The sequence below is a fragment of the Staurois parvus genome, unplaced genomic scaffold, assembly GCF_062004578.1.
Source record: "Staurois parvus isolate SC_StPar_1 unplaced genomic scaffold, SC_StPar_1.0 ptg000017l, whole genome shotgun sequence".
NCBI classification, from domain to species: Eukaryota; Metazoa; Chordata; class Amphibia; order Anura; family Ranidae; genus Staurois; species Staurois parvus.
The window spans coordinates 14,073,018-14,093,520 of NW_028317813.1; the positions used below are offsets into that span (position 1 = coordinate 14,073,018).

The 20,503-nt window shown below is 43.6% G+C and overlaps 1 protein-coding gene across 1 annotated transcript; it reads left to right on the forward strand.

Annotated features, from left to right (window-relative positions):
- The first annotated feature begins 1,427 nt into the window (after positions 1 to 1,427).
- Positions 1,428 to 19,470, forward strand: PMEL (premelanosome protein). The gene is made up of 12 exons (XM_089680178.1): positions 1,428 to 1,581; positions 4,963 to 5,094; positions 5,312 to 5,458; positions 7,659 to 7,787; positions 7,884 to 8,045; positions 8,857 to 9,237; positions 10,509 to 10,955; positions 11,564 to 11,698; positions 11,782 to 11,875; positions 12,158 to 12,363; positions 18,869 to 18,956; positions 19,055 to 19,470. Exons 1-12 carry the CDS (start codon positions 1,500 to 1,502, stop codon positions 19,203 to 19,205), a joined length of 2,154 nt encoding a protein of 717 aa, XP_089536304.1. The 5' UTR covers positions 1,428 to 1,499; the 3' UTR covers positions 19,206 to 19,470.
- Positions 19,471 to 20,503: the final 1,033 nt, after the last annotated feature.

Genomic DNA, 20,503 nt, shown 5'->3' on the forward strand with positions numbered 1-20,503 from the left:
GGAACATTTTACATGTTCCAACCTAAAAACAGGTTGAACATGTAACAAGTTCCCAAAGGTGAACTTATCCTTCAAAGAAACCTTTTGAAAGATATGTAGATCAACGATGCTCCCCTAATTATGTGGCTGGCAATTGTATGGATGAGACAAAGGCCATAAGAAGCCTACAGTCATTTGAAACCTTAAATGATGATTTGATCCTTCTTTCCTTCTTCCCTTTTTTTTTTTTTTTTTTTTTTTTTTAGCATCTTTTTTCAGGTAAAGAAATAATTGTTTAATTTTTTTTCAGTAGGAGCTTGTGAAGCATTGCACCCACAATCAGCAGATTCTGGGAGCAATCTCTGGCTCCTGCAGACTGTCAGTGACTGATTAAGGGTCCTTTCACATGGGGCGGATCCGCTTGCTCAGTGGGGGATCTTTCTGCTGATCCCCGTTGAGCAAGCAGATGACAGCTCTGAGTCTGCTCCGCTGCTGCAGAGCAGACAAAGAGCAATTCGCTCTCCTCAATGGGCGGTTGGATGAAAATGGATCAGACGGATGGAAGGGGAATTGGATCCCCATCCGTCCCTTCTTGGAAGATCAGATGTCAGGTGTAAACAGACACGTGTTCGTTTACACCCGCCACTCCATAGAAGAGAATGGAGGTTCCAATCGGGTCTGCCTGAAAAATGGGCAGGCGGACCTGATCGGAACATCCGTGAGAATCAATTAACTACCTACAGCGCTCATCAGCAACCTGATAGTACCTGCATTGGCTAATGGTATTTGTAGTTCTACCATCCACAAAAATATGTGAATGATGTGGGCAGAGCCCTGCACTGCCACGCTTTTTTAAACTGTGAAAACAGGTGTGAGGAGAAGAGCCCTGGCCCAATATCACAATGGGGGTTCAGGGGGTGTAGGGGCTGCATGTTACAACCTATATATCAGTATAACATGTTACTAAAGGTGAACTCATGGACTGCATACTTGTTCTGGGGCAGTGACTTAATATAGTAAAGCCAGGAAAGTGGCATGATGGCCAGGCAAGTATCATTCTTGGATGGAGAGGTCAGCAATGGAAGCCTGTGAATATCTCCCAGCAATGACTTACTGTAAAGGTAGGCAGTGCCTCTTGCAGCAAGTGCCTGCAGAGTTCAGTTCACAGGTAGGCAGATACAATCTACCACAATCTATGGCTGGTCTAAGACCTTTTCCCTGAATACATGCATTAAACATTTTACGGTTTTCTAAAACTACAGAAAAATGATCTGTACAGATTGGCTTCTTGGTTTACATAAGTATTACACATGATGATTATGGAGAAAATCACATGGAATATCTTGCCTGGGGGGTCAACTGTGCATAGTGTGGCTTATGAAATTAACAGGAATGTATGAATTCTGGTAATGTCATGCTGGAGAGGTGTGACTATGCTAATAAGTGCCTGTTGGATGTTTTTAATAGGGACCTTCATTGTTTCTTTCACTGTGCTTTAGTCCTGGTTGGGAGGTAAACGGATGACTGAACAAGGCATGATGAGAGGGGTCTGGATTTTGGCTGTTCTCTGGATGCTGTGTGCTGGAATAGAGGCTCAGAACAGTAAGTATGGCACACGCGATAACTTGATATCTCCAGCTGCAAGCACTCTAGGGTTTCCTTCAGGAGTTGTATGTTCATGAAGATGGAAGAGTCTTTGCTTTTGGAATACTACAGGGTGGATATTGTTTTCACCTCCAATTTTAAACATTTGTTATATGGGTCACTTTGTGCAGGTTTGCTGCATTTGAAAACACTAGTAAAAATTATGTCGATGGAGGCAGATTGCATTGCTGTGTGCCCCAAAACTATGGGACTTCAAAAATGCTATAAAGGTGCGGTGCAAGGAGAAGACGCACCTTTTTATAACTGCATATGTTTAGGTTTCCCTTTTGTAAGAGCACTCACAGGAATTAAACAGAATAAGGCATTTGGTGGGCATAAAGAGTTCAGGTGGGCATATGTAACTTTTTTACATTTTTCAGTCTGTATGAACATTTTTCTAAATGTTAAGAGCCTTTTCTGTTAAGCTGGTATGTAATCCAGCCAGTAGTTCTTTTTCAAAGAACAAGGTGTCTTCCAGATGTATCAGTTTACAGGGATGGGGGTAACAATTAAACACTGGCAGGGGTGCTTACAAGATCGGCATTATTTACATAAAACCTTTGACTGCTGTAACTGATTATAAATTGTAAGCTGGAGTTTGGCTTCAGTTTTTTAGTGTATTTATATTTACCAGTACATCTAACACTACTACCACCACCACCCCCGATTAACATTGCTGCTGTGTCCCCTGTGCTCATCCATCCAGAGTGGGGGCACTCTAATACCGGAGGTGTTGCTGGCTAGATCACCAGGGGGACTGATGCACCCACCACATCTAATGACTGGTAAGATTCAAACTATTATTTTTTTGGTTTAATACTGCGTTAAATATATCATGATCTGGTAGCTGCAAGCAGACTTTTGTATGGTTGTACTAGAGGAAAATGGGTGGGGGTTATAATATGTTGCTGTTCTCCTCCTTGTATACCTAGCCTGCCTACCTAATTGGGCCACAATTGTATAGAAGTCCTCTTCTGATGGGAAGGAATTGCTGATCCACCCTAACTTTTTGGTGGTGCAGTGCCTGAGGGGGGCTGGGGTTTCATTTCCAAGTCTCTAAACATGGATGAGCCATTGCTATAAGTCCTTGGCCGCCTTAGAGATCAAAAGACCTGAATGAAACCTAAATGATCAATAAAACTGGGAAATGTTTATCACCAGTGTGTTTGCCAACTTAGCAATTTGCTTCACACCACATGGTAATGTGATGCATTGTACATGAAGCTCTTCAAGATTTGAACTACAGTTTGAGGCTTTTCACTAAATTATGAGCAGAAAGGTAGGGTTTACTAACTTTTCCAGTCATCTGTCCCTTGTATCCAAAGGTTAACATACTACATAAGTTATGTTAAAGTAATAGTGCAGCGCTACATAAGTTGTTTCTGTCACCGCCAGCCTGCAGTATTCATACACTTACCGGCCACTTTATTAGGTACACCTTGCTAGTGCCAAGAAACTATCCCCCACACCATTACACCACCACCACCAGCCTGAACTGTTACTATAAGGCAGGATCAGGGGTGGACTGACCATTTGGAAACTTGGGCACTGCCCTTGGGCCCGGGGTCAGTAGGGGGCCCCATGAGATGCCCCTGGTACCTTTTTTCATAGGCTTTTTTGAGTTTGGGCAAGGACACAGGAGCCCCATGATTCCCTATTGCCCGGGGGCCCCATGAGTTGTCAGTCCGCCCCTGGGCAGGATGGATCCATGCGTTCATGTTTACGCCAAATTCTGACCCTACCATCTGTCTCAGCAAACAGTCTGCTCATTCTCCTCTAACAAGACCTTTTTGTCCACACAACTGTCACTCACTGGATATTTTCTCTTTTTCGGACCATTCTCTGTAAATCCTAGAGATGATTGTGTCAAAATTCCAGTAGATCAGCAGTTTTTGAAATACTTGGACCAGACTGTCTGGCACCAACAACCATGCCATGTACAAAGTTACTTAAATCTCCTTTCTTCATCATTCTGATGCTCAGTTTGAACTTCAAGTTGTCATCACAATGTCTAGATGCCTAAATGCTTTGAATTGCTGCCATGTGATTTAGCTGATTAGCAATTTGTGTTACCAAGAAATTGAGCAGATGTACCGAATAAAGTGGCCGGTGAGTGTAGTATACAAGTACAAGGCTGCTTGGTTTTAAAGTGGCCTATTGAAGACCTATTGATTATACAAAACTCATATGAATGAGAAGCTGCTAATGCTGATCTTCTGAAAGTTGTAGTTGCTGGCTCTCTAGTCTCAATATTTTAAATCACCTACTGTGAATAAAGGATAAGATTTCAAGGTCAAAACTTCTGATATACACAGCTGTTGCAATTCAGTGGATCATTGTAGTGATTGGATCCAAATGACAGCCAGACAACTAGCATTTTCAGAGGGGGAAGTGATTTGTAGTGGCAGCCTAATTCAGTACCACTTCTTACATATGGTACTGTGCCACTTGCACTGCATCAACAATGGTCACAGTGGACATTGATTGCTATGGATGCAGTCCCAGAGGGGGACCAGTACTATGTAGATATGTTTATAGGCAGAAAAGGATCTGCAAACACTGATGATATGATCTGGTACAGTAACTTTTATAAAATGGTTTCTATTGATCGAGTCGATGGTTTGCTATGTATTGAAGCATTGCCTGGATGACTGACCTTCAGTTTAATTGCATGCAAAAGAAAACTAGTGTGATAGGAGGGGGGTTGTAAACTGTTATAATACGAGTAACACTCAGCTATTGAACATCTGTAAACCAAATCTGGCACTCTTGGTGAACATTACCCATTTTCAGACTTTTGGAATGGAAATCAAATGATTGCAGGAAGGGGGGGGGGGGGAGTGGGTTAATGGCAGAAAGAGTTGATGGAATGCAATTCTCCCAATTTAGAGGTCACATGGATTTTATCGTTATTAGATCGGTCACATTTAGTAAATATGCAGTATCTTTTGCATTTAAGATAACATATTTCTGGCTAGCCAATGGTAAGCTTGGGGGGCAGCAGTGCTATCATCTCTACTCTTGTTCCCAGACAGCATCAGGTCAGATGCCTCAGCTGAGTGTCACATGTAGAATTCCAAGAGGGATTGAATGGCCGTGTGACCCATCTCTGCCTAGAGCCCCTCAGCACGACTCCAGTATGCACATCACATGCTGATTCCAGGGGCTCTGCTAAGCCAAGAAGTCTGATGGAAAGGGTGGGGTCAGACGGTATTCTGCATCAATGGAATTTGTGTGTTAGCATGTGACTCCGAACTGGAAATGTATTGAAGGGCTTCAGAATTTACACCTGCTTTAAATGTATAATCTAGAGCTAAAATTATTATATTATCCTTACAGGGTCTCGGAGTAGGGTTCAGCAAAGCAAATCAGAGGTGCAGAGTAACAAGCGCCCTCCCTTCAGGTCATGGAACAGTCAGATGTACCCCATCTGGAAAGGCAGCGAGTCACAGAAAAGAGACTGCTGGAAAGGTGAGACAGCCAGGCTGTTGGGTTTTATATCTATAAAAATATCATTGTAAGATTTATACCACCATTAACTATTGGCATCATTAACATTACATGGTGGGGGGGATCGATTTGTTGTGACAGTTTCTCTAAACTGACCAGTTGGTGTGACAGCCTAATTTTGTAGCAGAGATTGCCTTTGTGTACCTGCCTAATGAAGATAAAAATTGCTTCTTTTTAGGAGGTCAAGTGACCTTTAGTGTCCAAAATGATGCTCCAACATTGACTGGTGCCAAAGCCACTTTCTTCATCCAGATAAACTTCCCACAGAATCAGACGGTGCTGCCTGATGGACAAGTTGTCTGGAACCAAAACCGCACTGACAATGGCAAGTATGAACTGACAAAATAACCTGTCAGAACTGAAAACTTCCTAAAGTAAATTTAGGAAAACCCACATTGAAAATGGCTGTCTTCAAAGATGTGGGTCACAGGGCTATCATCCAGGTGTGGCCTGAACATATTGGTGAGCTTCTGACCCAGAACAAGTCTACTGGACACTAAGTTAAGGGAATTGGTTATGAGTGAAACTGAACAGCCATTGCTAGTCTTTCTGGAAAATGAGTTGTCGCACTGTCATGCTGACCTTGGTTTCACGATTTGTGCTGTCCCGGAACACATATGTGCAGAAGGATCTGATATTCCTGTTCTGCATGCCCTCTTGGGTCTATGACTTGGAGTTTTAAGGTTGGAGACTAAAGGTTAGAGGGTCAGACTAACTGGCAGATGGCTGGCATGGTCAGCCCCTTACTTTCAGGTGTCTGCCTCTGTATTTAAAGGATAAGTTCACCTTTTGGACAAAAATAATAAATTCACATTTTAAATATATATATATATTTTTTTGCAGGTAAGGAGCCTGTAAAGCATTGCACCAGTAATCAGTAGATCGCTGATACAATGCAGATATTCTGACAGTAAGCTTGAATGTACTACCACGGCTCTCCACAGTGCCATGGTAGTTCATTGAAAACTACAAACCCACAGCTGCTAAGGCTGCCAGGAATTGTAGGCACTCATTCACAGAACTCTGTGAATGGGTGATGCGACTGTGTGGGCGGATCCCCCGCACGTCCACGCTGTTTTAAAATCTGACAGTATGGGGAGAAGTTTCCCCGTACTATCGGTCAGATGGCGGGAGGGGGAGGCAGTGGGCGCGGCTGCAGCTATGGGAACACGTTCCAACCTAAAAATGGGTGGAACATGTTCCAAAGGTGAAATGTATCCTTTTTTTTTTTTTCCTTCTTTTAAACCAACATTTTTAGCTTTGAATAGAGTAAGGCAGGGTTAGGACCCTGCCACCCTGTATGGGATTTTTTTGTGGTGTTTGGGTTTTTTATTTTTTTTTCCCTGTCCTGACTTCTTACTGACCATTCAAAATATTTTTTTCCCCTCCCTTTCTGAAGACAATGGTTGCAAGGGCTGATTCTCCCCATTGGAGACATGGACAGCAATAAAAACTAACCCTTTACACGTTACTCTCTAAAACCGGACAGAGACTCTTAAGTCTCTATCTCTATTCCAGGAAAAGGTTTTGCCTATTTATACCCTTCTAAAGGAGAAGTTCACCTCTCCCTTCCAGCTTTCTGTTTAGATCTCTGTACAGACTTTCGGTTTGAAAGCTGGAGGAAGAGAGGAATAGTGTGGTGATCAGCAAGCTCATAGTTCATTGAGAACTATAAGGTATCTGTGGCAGTGGTACAGGACTTGTGGTTCAGATTACTATGTGAAACAAACTAGGGGCACAGAGAGAGAGAGCACAAGGAGGCAGATCACATGAAACCCAATGTACTGATGTTTATTGGGGAACATGGGGACACAGTTGGGGTAACAAGACACAGTAAAATGAAATAGTCCACTGGGTAGCAATGTAATACAACACATAGTCCACGTAGGATGGCCCAGAAAAATGGGGAAACTGTACACAGGGCAGGGATCCGGGGCAGACCAGGGTATGGCACATCAAGGATACAGGGCAGCAATCGGATACAACAGGAACTTAGTCCAGAGTCACAGGACAACAATCCAGGCACAGTAGAGCAGCAGGCCACAATCTGGTATAGCGGAGTCCAGGACCACAATCCAGGGACAGCCAGCAATAGACACAGCACAGGTTCAGGGACTCACCAGTCAACATCGGCTGCAGCTGAGGAAGTCAAGGCAGGGGAAAGTATATCTGGTGGGCAGAGGTCCTTCCTAGACACATCACAGGTCCTCAGGAGGGCTGTGTCCTGGCCAGCATCTGGACAATACAGACAGCAGTTGCAGGAAGAGGAGGGATTTCAGAAAAGCCATTCACATCTGGAGCAACCAAAGCTTTTCAGACCTCACTGCGTATGTGCTTGCTTTGAGTCAGTGACTTACTAGGTAGTAAAGTCAATGATTGTTCTTGCATCTTTAACCCTTCTATTGCCCACAGACATAAGGGTTTGGGCTGAACAGAAAACTTGCAGCTGGCCTGTACAATGCGTGCATTCCTTTGAACTTGGACTAATTGTTTTCTGTGTGTTGGTAACCTCTCCTTTCTAACAGGTACCTGGACTCCAGTTTACCCTGACGAGGGGACAGAAGGTTCTGAGTGTAAATTTCCAGATGGCAGTCCTTTCCCACATGATTCTGAGAAAAGGCGCAGCAAGTTTGTCTACGTTTGGCAAGCATGGGGTTAGAAAAGTGTAGTTATACTCTACTGCGCTCCTATTCCAGTTGATGCCTAACTTATGTGTGTTGGTTTTGTTTTTTTTTGTTTTTTTCTTACAGGAAAGTACTGGCAGGTGGTAGATGGCTCTTTCTCCAATCTAACGGTAGATACAGATGGTATTCCCCTCGGCTCATACACCATGGAAGTGGTTGTGTACCATTATCGTGGTCGACAAAAGTTTATACCTATTGGCAGCACCTCCTCTCAGTTTGTAATAACTGGTAAGTAGAATTGTGATTTAACTGGGATGATTTTCCTTTGTTTGGGGAAATAGTTTTAAATTGAGTTTACTGATTACAAAATGTGCCTTTATTTACAATTTACACTTTTTGCCCTGCATTTCAAGTTTTCAAAATGACTTGACATCAAGTAGTACAGAATTATTGCTGCTGTGGCAGACATGATTGTATAAGGTGCTCAAAAACTATGCCAATAGGAAAGGAGTGGGGCTTAGTGCGTATTAACATAAAAGCCTGCATTCTTCAGGATATCAGACCTTCTTAGTTATGGAGGGAGTTTGGATAAATCCAAAAAAAGAGGAAGTAGAAAAATACTCAAAATTAACTGTTGCCTTGGTGTCTGGTTTAAAGTGCCCCCTTAAATTAAGCTAGTGGTTACATGCTTATCTCATTTTTGTGTAGGCTTGATTTTGAAGCATTTTTTTTTATCAAACTGCTGTAGACTGTTGGCCTAGGATGGAGGCTGGTTTTTCTGAAGTTCTGCATTTAAATATCTGTTAATGCAAGTACAGTCTTGTCATGTAGCTGCAGACGTGGGCTTTGGGCTGGTTTCAGAGTTAAAGCTTTATGTAATACTGGGGTATTTGTGTCTTTCATTACTGGATTATATCAGAGCATGACTTATTAACAAAACACAGCATCCACTAAATGGTAGCCTTTCACCAGACCAGTCTTGGGCAGAGCACAAGCAGTACACCTTTTGGCATTTCCAAATGGGTTCGGTGAGTAATATGCACACAAGATTTGTAATGTTTCTTTGTTTTTTGTTGTTTTTTTATTTTTCCTTCTGCAGATCAGATACCAGTTTCTGTATCCATATCGCAAGTTCTTGACCTGGACCAGGAGGACCAGCGCTTTATCCAAAATAGAGCTGTGTCCTTTTCTGTAGCAGTTCATGACCCAAGTAACTATCTTCAAGCAGCTGATATTTCCTTCTCTTGGGATTTTGGAGATCAGAGTGGCACATTTATCACCCGAAACACAGCGGTCACCCATACATACATTATACCTGGCGTATTCAATGCTAAAGTTGTTGTTCAGGCTGCCATTCCAATCACTCCATGTGGCGGCACTGCTGCTGTGGTAACAACTGCACAGGTGGTGACTTCTACAGCTGAACCTCCACAGCCTTCAACAGGAAGAGCTGCCATAACCACAGCTGGTGGACAAACTGGTATGTTCTAAAAGACGTCCTTAACAGTATAACTAAGTTTGTGTTCTCTTCTTGGGGTGTGTGTGGGAAGGGAAACCCCACTGAAATGTTGACAGCAGTACATTCATACATTATCTAAAGCTCCTGGTTTATAACTACCATTCTGCTATCCTGATATTTCTTTTAATTCCAAAAAAGATTTTTGCTTTCCTTAGAAGAAGTCTGTACTATAAATGTACAAAACAACTTTATTCCCTTTTTAGGATGGCATATGCAGTTCCATTACCAGTTTCCTGATTGGTGTAAAATACAGAATTCCATAAAAATCCTGTCTACACAATGTAAATCTGATGCATGTGACAAGTTACAAAGTCTGTAAAATCTGACATTCCAAGTGACCTCTAGACAGAGAACATACTGTATATAGCAAATCTGCTATCTTATTCTAGAGCACCACAATAAAAATAAATCCTAATACCATACCATGGTGTGTTACATGCAACATGAAAACTTTGAGGTGCACGGTTTATGTAGCATGCCTTGTCCTCTCCCATTTAGCTTCCTCCTCTCAATTTTTGTAACGCATATTAATTGCTGCTATAAATCCACTAGTTAAATCCAAATAAGCATGCAATTCACCCTTGCTGCATACCCTTTGGTAGTACGCAGAAACAAGGCTGCTTTCTTTTAGGCAAACATACAATGTAGCAAACTATGCAGCACCTACAAGTATTCTACAGATCTTTACTAGTCCCTTTGTTGTATTTTAATAAGTAATCAGTGCATCTGTCATTTGGGGTTAGACTTGACTCCTTCCTGTCAACCTTGTTAATCTGCTTGTCAACCAACCAACTGGGATATCCCAGGCCATAGTGTTGGCTTCCCTCTCAAATAATTCAATTATTACGAAGCAAGTCCAGAGAGACCCTAATGGCTATAATTGTATGACCTGGATGACAATCGGTGGTAAGTTTAGAGAAAGTGAAGCTATTAACAACCCCAAATATATAATCCCTGGTCAAGGTAGGATCTAAAAGTCAATAGGTTATTCCAATTGCAAGGAAAGATTCAGGTCAACAAATTGCTGCAATCTTTATGAATCCTTGATCTTTCTCTTGAGAGTCAAAACCTGTTTCAGCCATAAAATGTAAAAAAAAATGGTTCTGACCAATAAGGGATATACAGGTGCAAGAACTGAACAGGTAAACAATTGGTTCTCCTCCTTTATCAAGCTTGTGACTAGATCTTTATTTGGTACTACTGTGCAACTAATTTTAGGTTCTTCTTTACAGTTGCACCCAGTACTGCTGCAGTTTCAGTTAACTTAACGCTGTTGGACACAGAAGCTAACTCTCTGGTAACTGTTGCTTCCCTAAATGAAGAGGTTAATGTGGAACCAGAAGAGAACCCTGTGATTGAAACTGTTGCTCCTGGAAATGAACAGGCCTTGCCAGTAGATGAGGAGGAAGCTGCAACAGCAGTTACGGCCATAGAAGACACTGCTGCTAACCAGGATGTAGTGGCTACAACACAACCAGAAGCTGTAGACCCGCAAGAAGGCACAGAGGCTGCCCAAGATGTAATTCCAAGTGAAGAATCTATCTTGACAGAAGATGTGCCATCAGACACTGCTCCAGATCAGCTTGAAGTAAATGCAACACAAGTTGCTGAGGGCACAGAAGATGCTGCACCAGTTACTGAGGCTGCACAGGATGTAGCTAGTACTGTACCAGCACAAGGTGGGTGTCTCCAAAGGTACAAATCTTGTTCTGCTGTACATTCTTCTATTGAAGAGACCTATATAATTAATATATGGGAAATATGGCATGGTTATCAGATGCTTCTAATTATAAAACTGCCAAATTGATGGCCAGATGCTGCACATAAAGCGGAATACCCATTACATGGGGAACATGACACTTTTGTGAACACGTGCCAATACAGTCTATTCAGTTGACTTTTCCCCGGTTTGTGCAGAGGCAAGACATTGGTCTATTTGCAGAACATGTATTCTGTAGTTAACTGGCCTTTTGCATTTAAGGACAATAAAAAAAAAGTTTTGTTAACTGAAAGTGCTGCAGTCGTGCATGTGACACCAGTACTGGTAAGAGATTGACAGTACCTTTGTTGAGCAACCTATTCTATTAGCTGCTATTCTGGGCAAAATGGCTAGGACACCAAAACTTGCAGGTATTTACCTAGAGGGCTTCTGGAGAAATTGGCTTTGTCCCCCTCAACAACTATGGTGTTGGAATGTTTTCTGTACTTTTTTTTTTGTGTGTGTGTGTTTTTTCAGAGTGGTCCAGCTGTTTTGCTGACATTTTTATTTATATGTTTTCCTTAACAGCTGTAGCAAATGAAGCTGCTACAGAGGCTAATGGTGAAGTGTTGCTGCTGGCCAAGCGTCAGGCACCAGAAGTACCCAGTGTAGGATGCTTGCTTTATCGTTATGGCACATTCGCAGCTAACCTGGATATTGTCTGTAAGTCTCTGTGCAAAAGATATCCTACTACCTTTTTTTTTTTTTCTTCCTACGTCTAATAATGCATTTCTTTCTTCAAATAGCGGGCATTGAAAGTGTACAAATTGTGCAAGTGGAGCCAGTTGTATCAGCGGGGCTTGAGAATACAGTGGACCTGACAGTCACATGTCAAGGAAGGTATGGGTGCAGCAATCCATAGGACATAGTACCATTGGTACTTGAAATGCAAGGGATTAATCTGCAAGCCTGCTATATGAAAATGCTTTCATAGTTGGTAGTATAAGCTGTTATTGGACCAGACACTTTCTAAACTGCTTAAACTGTTTATAGAAGAATCTGTTGGTTCTACTAGTAACATTACATTCGCACACTTTTTGAGTCCGAAGTCCCTGCAGTAACTGAAGATTTATGAACATGAAATGGCTGCATCTGATACAACTCTTTATTCTCATTTTGTAGTGTACCAAGACAAGCATGCACTGTAATATCTGGCCCTGACTGTAATAGTCCACAGCAGACGGAGTGCAGCCCAGTGGAACCCTCTTCTGATTGTCAGCTGGTCCTGCGTCAGGCTTTCAATGAAACTGGTGTCTTCTGTGTTAATGTGTCATTGGCTGATGATGTTAGCTTGGCTGTTGCCAGCACTCAAGTTAGTGTGTCAGCAGGTAGGTAACAGTGAGCTTATATGGCTACCTTCTAATATTCTTGTGTGTGGGTCTCTGTTTTTATATAATAAAATGGCTTTACTGTACAGCTCTACAGTGCACTGGCAAACTGCTTGCCATGAATGTCTCCACACATCTCAAACCAACTCAGAATGTCACCTTTTAAATTGTTACTAAACCCGGGACCCTGCATTCAATATATCTGGTCTCCCAGAACATGGAAACACTATTATTTTAGTAAATATAAACTGTTAAATACCCTTTATCAACAGCAGTTGGAGCAGTCTTGTGACTTCTATCAGTGTCCAACAGAGCACTGGTTAAAGCTTTGTAGGTGTTTTCATTCTCCCCTAACCTCTGTCTGGACAGTGCTGATTGGCTCTATGTTGATCACATGCATTCTCTCAAGGAAAAAACCTCTAGCAGTACACTCTCAACTGAGCATGTGCAGAGTGTCTCGACACAATATGACCTATCAGGAGATAAGAGAGGGACAGAGGAGGACCAGAGAAGATGGGATCAAATAGCATTTTTACACAATGCAGAGATTTAGCCCCTGAAGTATGCATGTTGTACTCACTGTGGAGCCTTACTGCATATACAGACTGATTTTACTGTTGTGGGTTTCGTAAAACTTTACACTTTAACTAGAAGCTGTTGGTCCCTGCACAGTCCAGACTGTTCAAGCCACTAACCACATGATTCAGCTTAATGCCCTTTTCATTATAACTATTCCTTCATTTGCACAACCCAGAAGACATACCCTGAAATTCAGACATATTTTGCAAAAGTCTTGTGTGAGTGGTGCAGCATGTGCCAAATTTGTGTACCAGTCTAGAACTTGTACTTGAGTTTTGGTGCAGGCTGTGCCACTTTAGAATGCATGCGAGAGGCTTTTGCAAAACCTGTCTGTACCAGGGTCTCTCTGTATGCCAAAAAGTTTGTATTTTATTGAAATGGAGCCAAATAAGACCAATTGCTAGTGTGACGGAAGCGTAGGCAGGACAGAACACACAAAGAAGATGGTAAACACACAAAGCTTTATTGAACTATTTATTTATTTTATCGAGTTTATATAGCGCCAAAGGGTTTGCTCAGCGTTGTACAATAGAGGGGGGGACAATACATGAAACAGTACAGCAACAACAAACAGCACACAAGGGGTAAGAGGGCCCTACTCTTTCGAGCTTACAATCTAGGAGGGAGGGGGTAGAGGTACAGTAGGAAATGGCTGTGGGGGATGGAGTGGTAGGAGGAGGGAAGGGCAGCGGCTGTTAGGTGAGGGTGGGGTAGGCTTCCCTGAAGAGATGGGTTTTCAGGGAGCGCCTGAAGGTGAGGAGGGAAGGTGACAGTCTGATGGATTGGGATGATGTGAACTTGTGAGCTACTATGGTGGTATATAAATACTTACAAATAATTAACTCCTATAAATGTGACGGTGCATCAACACAAAAACACATACTCATAATATTATGTGAAAATGAATAAATAAAATATTAAATGTGTCGCGCTCCTCAATATTGTTTAGTAGTGAATAATGTATAAATATAAAAATAATAAATAAATAAATAAAATTTAAATAATTCTAAATGGATCTATAGTGATAAAATTTAAAAACTCCTGGTGTTATATTTAATTAACCATACAAATAAAATAAATAATGTGAAAAAAGCTGATAAATTCAGATTATATGGACACAATATTAATTAAATCAGGTAAACTGAAAAACCCCCATACGTAGTGGTATATTATGTGCAAAACTTATATGTGCAAAAAATGCAAAAATATTTCATAAAACAGTGAAGAAAAAAAAAAAATATATATATATATATATAATAAAAACAGTATACTAATTCATATAAAAATTGATAAATCAAAAATGATAAATAAATAATAATAAAACAATACAAATAATATTGTTTGCTCACTCTCACTTGTGCAGCCTAAAAATAGTGATAAGAGCTATATACTGGTTATCCTTAACTCAGGTGACAAATGATTGTCCCAAACGTGGAAAATGTATTGCTGTTGAGGTAGATTGTAATATTACTTTCCTTCCACTAGATGGCCTTTTCTTCTGTGTTATAAGGGTTGGATAGATGGAAGTAGATATCTCCCCTCGTCCTATTAAAGACTATCTCCTTTATCCTCTTCTTCCCTTTTGCTCCTCCAATTTAGGCCATGTAAAAGAAAGATTCCCACATAGTGCTTTATCCTTCATATAGGGCTTAATGTGTCTCCAGCCAAATGCAAACTTACATTTTCACAGGGTAATACAGAGCGGGGAGGGGCTCTGACGTCACGACGCCACCAACAACGGAACGGCGAGTACTGTCACTGTGCGAGGGCACACACATTTTTAAAACGCTCTGTATTACCCTGTGAAAATGTAAGTTTGAATTTGGCTGGAGACACATTAAACCCTATATGAAGGATAAAGCACTATGTGGGAATCTTTCTTTTACATGGCCTAAATTGGAGGAGCAAAAGGGAAGAAGAGGATAAAGGAGATAGTCTTTAATAGGACGAGGGGAGATATCTACTTCCATCTATCCAACCCTTATAACACAGAAGAAAAGGCCATCTAGTAGAAGGAAAGTAATATTACAATCTACCTCAACAGCAATACATTTTCCACGTTTGGGACAATCATTTGTCACCTGAGTTAAGGATAACCAGTATATAGCTCTTATCACTATTTTTAGGCTGCACAAGTGAGAGTGAGCAAACTATATTATTTGTATTGTTTTATTATTATTTATCATTTTTGATTTATCAATTTTTATATGAATTAGTATACTGTTTTTTATTATATATATATATATTTTTTTTCTTCACTGTTTTATGAAATATTTTTGAATTTTTTGCACATATAAGTTTTGCACATAATATACCACTACGTATGGGGGTTTTTCAGTTTACCTGATTTAATTAATATTGTGTCCATATAATCTGAATTTATCAGCTTTTTTCACTGATGGATTGGGGTAGTGAGTTCCAGAGGATGGGGGAGGACCTGGAGAAGTCTTGCAGTCGTGCGTGGGAGGAGGAGACCAGGGAGCAAGATAGAAGGAGGTCCTGTGAAGAGCGAAGGGTACGGGTAAGGTGGTACCTGGGAATCAGGTTGGTGAGGTAGTTAGGGGCAGTGTTGTGAATGGCCTTATAGGTCAAAGTGAGCAGTTTGAATTTAATGCGTTGGGCAATGGGGAGCCAGTGGAGGGAGAGGCAGAGGGGGGTGGCAGAGGTGGAGCAGCTGGTGAGGTGGATGAGTCTGGCCGCTGAGTTCAGGATGGTCTGAAGCGGGGACAGCCTGCACTGGGGTAGGCCGGTGAGGAGGGAGTTGCAGTAGTCAAGGCGTGAGATAATCAGGGAGTGTACGAGTAGTTTAGTGGTGTCTGGGGTAAGGAAGGAGCGTATCTTGGCGATGTTCCGGAGGTGGAGCCTGCATGTGTTTGTAAGTAATTTGACATGAGGTTGAAAGGAAAGGTTTGAGTCCAGAATGACGCCAAGGACCTTGGCTTGCTGGGCGGGATTGATGGTGGTGTTGTTGGTAGTGATGGAAAGGATGGGGGGGGGGGGCGCGGGAAGGGGGAAAGACGAGAAGCTCGGTTTTGGAGAGGTTGAGTTTGAGGAAATATAGCGACATCCAGTCAGAGATGTCGTTTAGGAGGTGAGTGATGCGGGCGGAGAATGTGGGGGTGAGGTGAGGGGTGGATAGGTAGATATGAGTATCATCAGCATAGAGGTGGTAATTGAAGCCGTGGGAGTGTATGAGTTTGCCAAGGGAGGAGGTGTAGATGGAGAAGAGAAGGGGTCCAAGGACAGAGCCCTGGGGGACCCCAACAGAGAGGGGGAGGGAAGGGGAGGTGGCACCGTTGTAGGAAACACTGAAGGAGCGTTGGGATAGATAGGACGAGAACCAAGAGAGAGCGGTGTCTCTGATGCCAAGGGAGAGTAGTTTATTAAGGAGGAGGGAGTGGTCGACCGTGTCAAAGGCCGCGGAGAGGTCTAGGAGAAGGAGGACAGAGTAGTCGCCTTTGGCTTTGGCGGTTAGTAGATCGTTGGTGATTTTGAGGAGGGCAGTTTCGGTGGAGTGCAGGGGACGGAAGCCGGACTGAAGCGGATCAAGAAGGTTGCTGTCAGTTAGGTGGGCGCTTAGGCGATCGTAGACCAAGCGCTCAAGGAGCTTGGAGGTGAGTGGCAGCAGGGAAATTGGTCTGAGGTTGTTGAGGTCAGTGGGGTCCAGGGAGGGCTTTTTGAGTATGGGGGTGATGTGCGCATGTTTTAGGGGGGAGGGGAAGACGCCAGTAGAGAGGGAAGGCACTCAATTAGGGCAGCTCTTGACACTCCGCAACATGCGGCTTGTAGGGACACTCACGGTAAGCGGGCTCACGGGGGTTCAACGGGACCTTAGCTATGGGGTCTGACCTCAGCACAACCCCCACACAGCTTTCTAGGGACAACCTCAGCCGCACGGGGACTCCACGGGACTCTGGCTGTGGGGCCTGGCCTCAGCACAGCTCCCACACCGCTTACTAGGGACAACATCAGGCTCACGGGGACTCAGCGGGACTTTGGCAATGGGATCTGGTTCAGATAGCGATGGCTTAAGCCCTCAGGGGGGCAGTCCAGGTAGCTACACCCTGGGCATGCCATGGGGCAGTTCAAACATGGGTGGTCTGAGTGCACAATAAGGACAGTTCATGACAAGGTTGGCCTGAGCGCACAATAGGGGCAGTTCATGACAGGGGTGGTCTGAGCGCACAATAGGGGCAGTTCATGACAAGGGTGGTCTGGGCACACAATAGGGTTAGTCCAGGACACTCAGCAGCAGGCGGCTTCCAGGGACACTCACGATAGGCGGCTCAGCAGCAGGCGGCAGTTCATGACAGGGGTGTTCTGAGCGCACAATAGGGGCAGTTCATGATAGGGGTGGTCTGAGCGCACAATAGGGGCAGTTCATGACAGGGGTGGTCTGAGCGCACAATAGGGGCAGTTCATGAAAAGGGTGGTCTGAGTGCACAATAGGGGCAGTTCATGACAAGGGTGGTCTGGGCACACAATAGGGTTAGTCCAGGACACTCAGCAGCAGGTGGCTTCCAGGGACACTCACGATAGGCGGCTCAGCAGCAGGCGGCTTCCAGGGAGGTAGGCGACTTGCGGATACTCACGGCTCCGGCAGGTAGGTCCTGGCTCACAGCAGGCGACAGGAACAAAAAGGGGGGGCGAACCTCCTCAGCACACAGCAGAGTGGATAACCTGGGCCCCAGAGTATTAGGTAAGGTATCATGGGGCCCACGGCAAAGCAGTCTAGCACACAGCACCGCCGGTAATCTGGGCCCCAGGGTGTTAGGCAGGGTATCATGGGGCCCACAGCAAAACAGTTCTAGCCCACAGCACAGCTGGTAATCCTGAGTATGAGGGGGATGGCAGCGGATCCTCCCATCCTGGGGTATTTAGCAGAGGGCAGCGGGTACTCCCAACCCTGGGGTATTGCAGAGTGGCCGCGGATAATAGTCCTGACCTTTGGGGGGTCTCCTGCAAAGGGCTCAGCAGGGATGGCTGCGGATACTCCCACCCTGGGGTATTTAGCAGAGGGCAGCGGGTACTCCCAACCCTGGGGTATTGCAGAGTGGCAGCGGATAATAGTCCTGACCTTTGGGGTATTGCAGAGTGCTCAGCGGGGATGGCTGCGGAGGCCTGGTCCCCCCACCCGGGCCTCCCAGCGGCTTGTGGCTCCAGCAGTGGCACAGGAAGAAGAGGCCTTTTTAAAGCTGTGCGGGATGCTTCTGGGTTGCCCCGGCAATGGCCGGCCCAGCGCTGGGTAGCCCCGTGAACGGCCGGCCCAGCACCGGGGCAACGAGGCACGCCCCCTTGACTCGGGCCACGCTCTCGTCACCACGGCCTTTGTCACTGGTGGGCATAGAGCGCGGGAAGCCCCTGCTGCGCCCACCGTGGGGGTGCGCAGAGACCTTCCAGCGGCCACCCGCGGGTGGGGGTTCACAGTAGTCCCCTACCCTCATCCTGCACAGCCTGCTTCAAGGCTGTGTGCAGCGAGGGGAGAGGGAGCGAGCCGGCCACATGTGACAACTGCGAGGGGGGAGGGAGCAAGCTGGGCACACGTGACAGTACTTTATTTTGTGCATTTTTTTTTTTGCACCACAATGTAAAAGTGGTTCATTTTTTAAGAACAGCAAAAATTTGGCACGAGTCAAATATCAGATATGCTTCATTAATTTCGTGCAATGCATTAACAAGAGATTAATGCCAGAAAAGTGGTGCAGCAGCTTTATTAAATTCCTAACTCCACCCCTTCCCCCATAGACTGTACCACCAATGACTTAGTTGGTAGGTCTCAGTGAGCTGCAGAATTGTACATGACCTGATTACTATTGGAAAGGATAACCTCTCTCTCTCTTGGCTAAGGAACCAAAAGTGGTGCAGGGAAGGCATCACTTGACACTAATGGCCTGAGGTTTAACTCTTGTATCCTACGGTTTCACAGGTGCAGCATCTTCAGTGAATGGAATTGCTGTTACAGTTGGTGTTCTCCTGGCTGCCCTTGCTGTAGCTGCTGTAGCTTACACTTACAGGTATGTTCTTGGATCATATCCAGCTCCTGCAAATTTGCAGCCCACATGTGCAGGTTACAAAGACGAGACTTTAATTTTGCATTCTCTTTCCAATTTAGGCATGTAAAGTCATATACCCCACTCAGAAGTGGCCATGCAAGTGTTAACTGGTTTCCTGAACGTCAGTCTCTTTGGCTCTTCATTCAAAATGCCCTTGGACGCTCTGCAAGTGGGGAGAATAGCCCCCTTCTAAATGGTCGGGTAGTGTGACGTGAAGGACAAACATGAGAGAGTTGGCATCCAAAGCTTTGCCATATGCCTTGTAAACAAATTTGGACAAACCGTTGTTTTTCTATGCTGGATATCACGCTATTGACATGTTCTCCTCCTGAATAAACACATTCACTGCTATTAAGGTCCAGCAGTATAAATATACACAGGATGGTTGTTTTCTCCCTCTGGAGGAGTTAATTGGCACAACCTTCAACCTATGGCTGAACTCTTGGCCACCAATAAATTCTCATAAACATCCATATTTAGTGGTGGTGTGACTTTTTTTTTTTCCTTGTTCTATCCAACATAACCACAATTTAATGTTTATGGACTAAACCTTGAATCATGGAAATGGCACTTGGTTACGGAAAAGCACAGGCAGGTCAAACATGCAGGTAGAATGCACATAACACATGCAGTATTTTCATCCCTGTGATTTGGGTGGATTTTAAAAGTGTATTACTAAATTGGTAAAGGCATTATTGCACATTTCAAACAAATTTTACCACTTTTTTTTTTCTTTTTTACAATCCCAGTTCTCTGTACATTATAATCTTCATGCCCACTGGGGAGATTTGGATGTTTTCTGCAAATTCTTGCTTGATCAGTACTACTGTTGAATTCTATCATTTAAACACCCAGCAGGAAGAATAAGGGGCCCCTCATAATGGCCACAACAAGTGTACAAAACCAGCAACTCAAGTACCGCAATATTACTAAGGGTGTAGGTAGATCAAACAAGTAAAAAATGCTAGTGAAATAATTCAAAATTGATTGATGATTGTTGGCACAGGTGCTAACGGAGTCCCTGAGACATTTAAAGAATTGTCAGGTGGCTTAGCATTTCAGTATCAACCAAAACCTTAAGTACATTTGAAGCAACCCATTCAGTTTAAATTAAAAGACAAAACATTGTAGATATAATCTCTATGTAGCTTTAGTTTTATTTTGTGGTCTTTTTTTTTTTCTTTTTTAGAAAAGCAGAGGGACTGGTAGGAACACAGGGGATATCACACAAAGGAAGCAATACAAAGAGAACAGGATACTTTTTCATACAAGTACATGGTATAGCAGGCACATATCTGGAATATGAAATGTTGGGTTCGCATATTCTTTATACCAGCAGGTTTGCATTAATTTCCTCCCTTCCTAGCAACACTAAAGGTAAATGGACTGTGCAGGTGTACTCATTTCTGCCCCAAGCTCAGTGGATGTGGTGAATCTTTGCTTTGTTAGGAAATGAAAAAAACTTTTGTGTTTTTTGTAATTTATCAACCCCCATTTTACTTTGTTCA

What these genes read in the sequence shown, in the direction of transcription:
- PMEL (XM_089680178.1), top strand. Translation starts at nt 1,500, where the DNA reads ATGACTGAACAAGGCATGATGAGAGGGGTCTGGATTTTGGCTGTTCTC. An exon ending in TGGAATAGAGGCTCAGAACA is followed by an intron (nt 1,582 to 4,962) that starts GTAAGTATGGCA and finishes TTATCCTTACAG; the next exon opens with GGTCTCGGAGTAGGGTTCAG. An exon ending in TAGTACTGTACCAGCACAAG is followed by an intron (nt 10,956 to 11,563) that starts GTGGGTGTCTCC and finishes TTTCCTTAACAG; the next exon opens with CTGTAGCAAATGAAGCTGCT.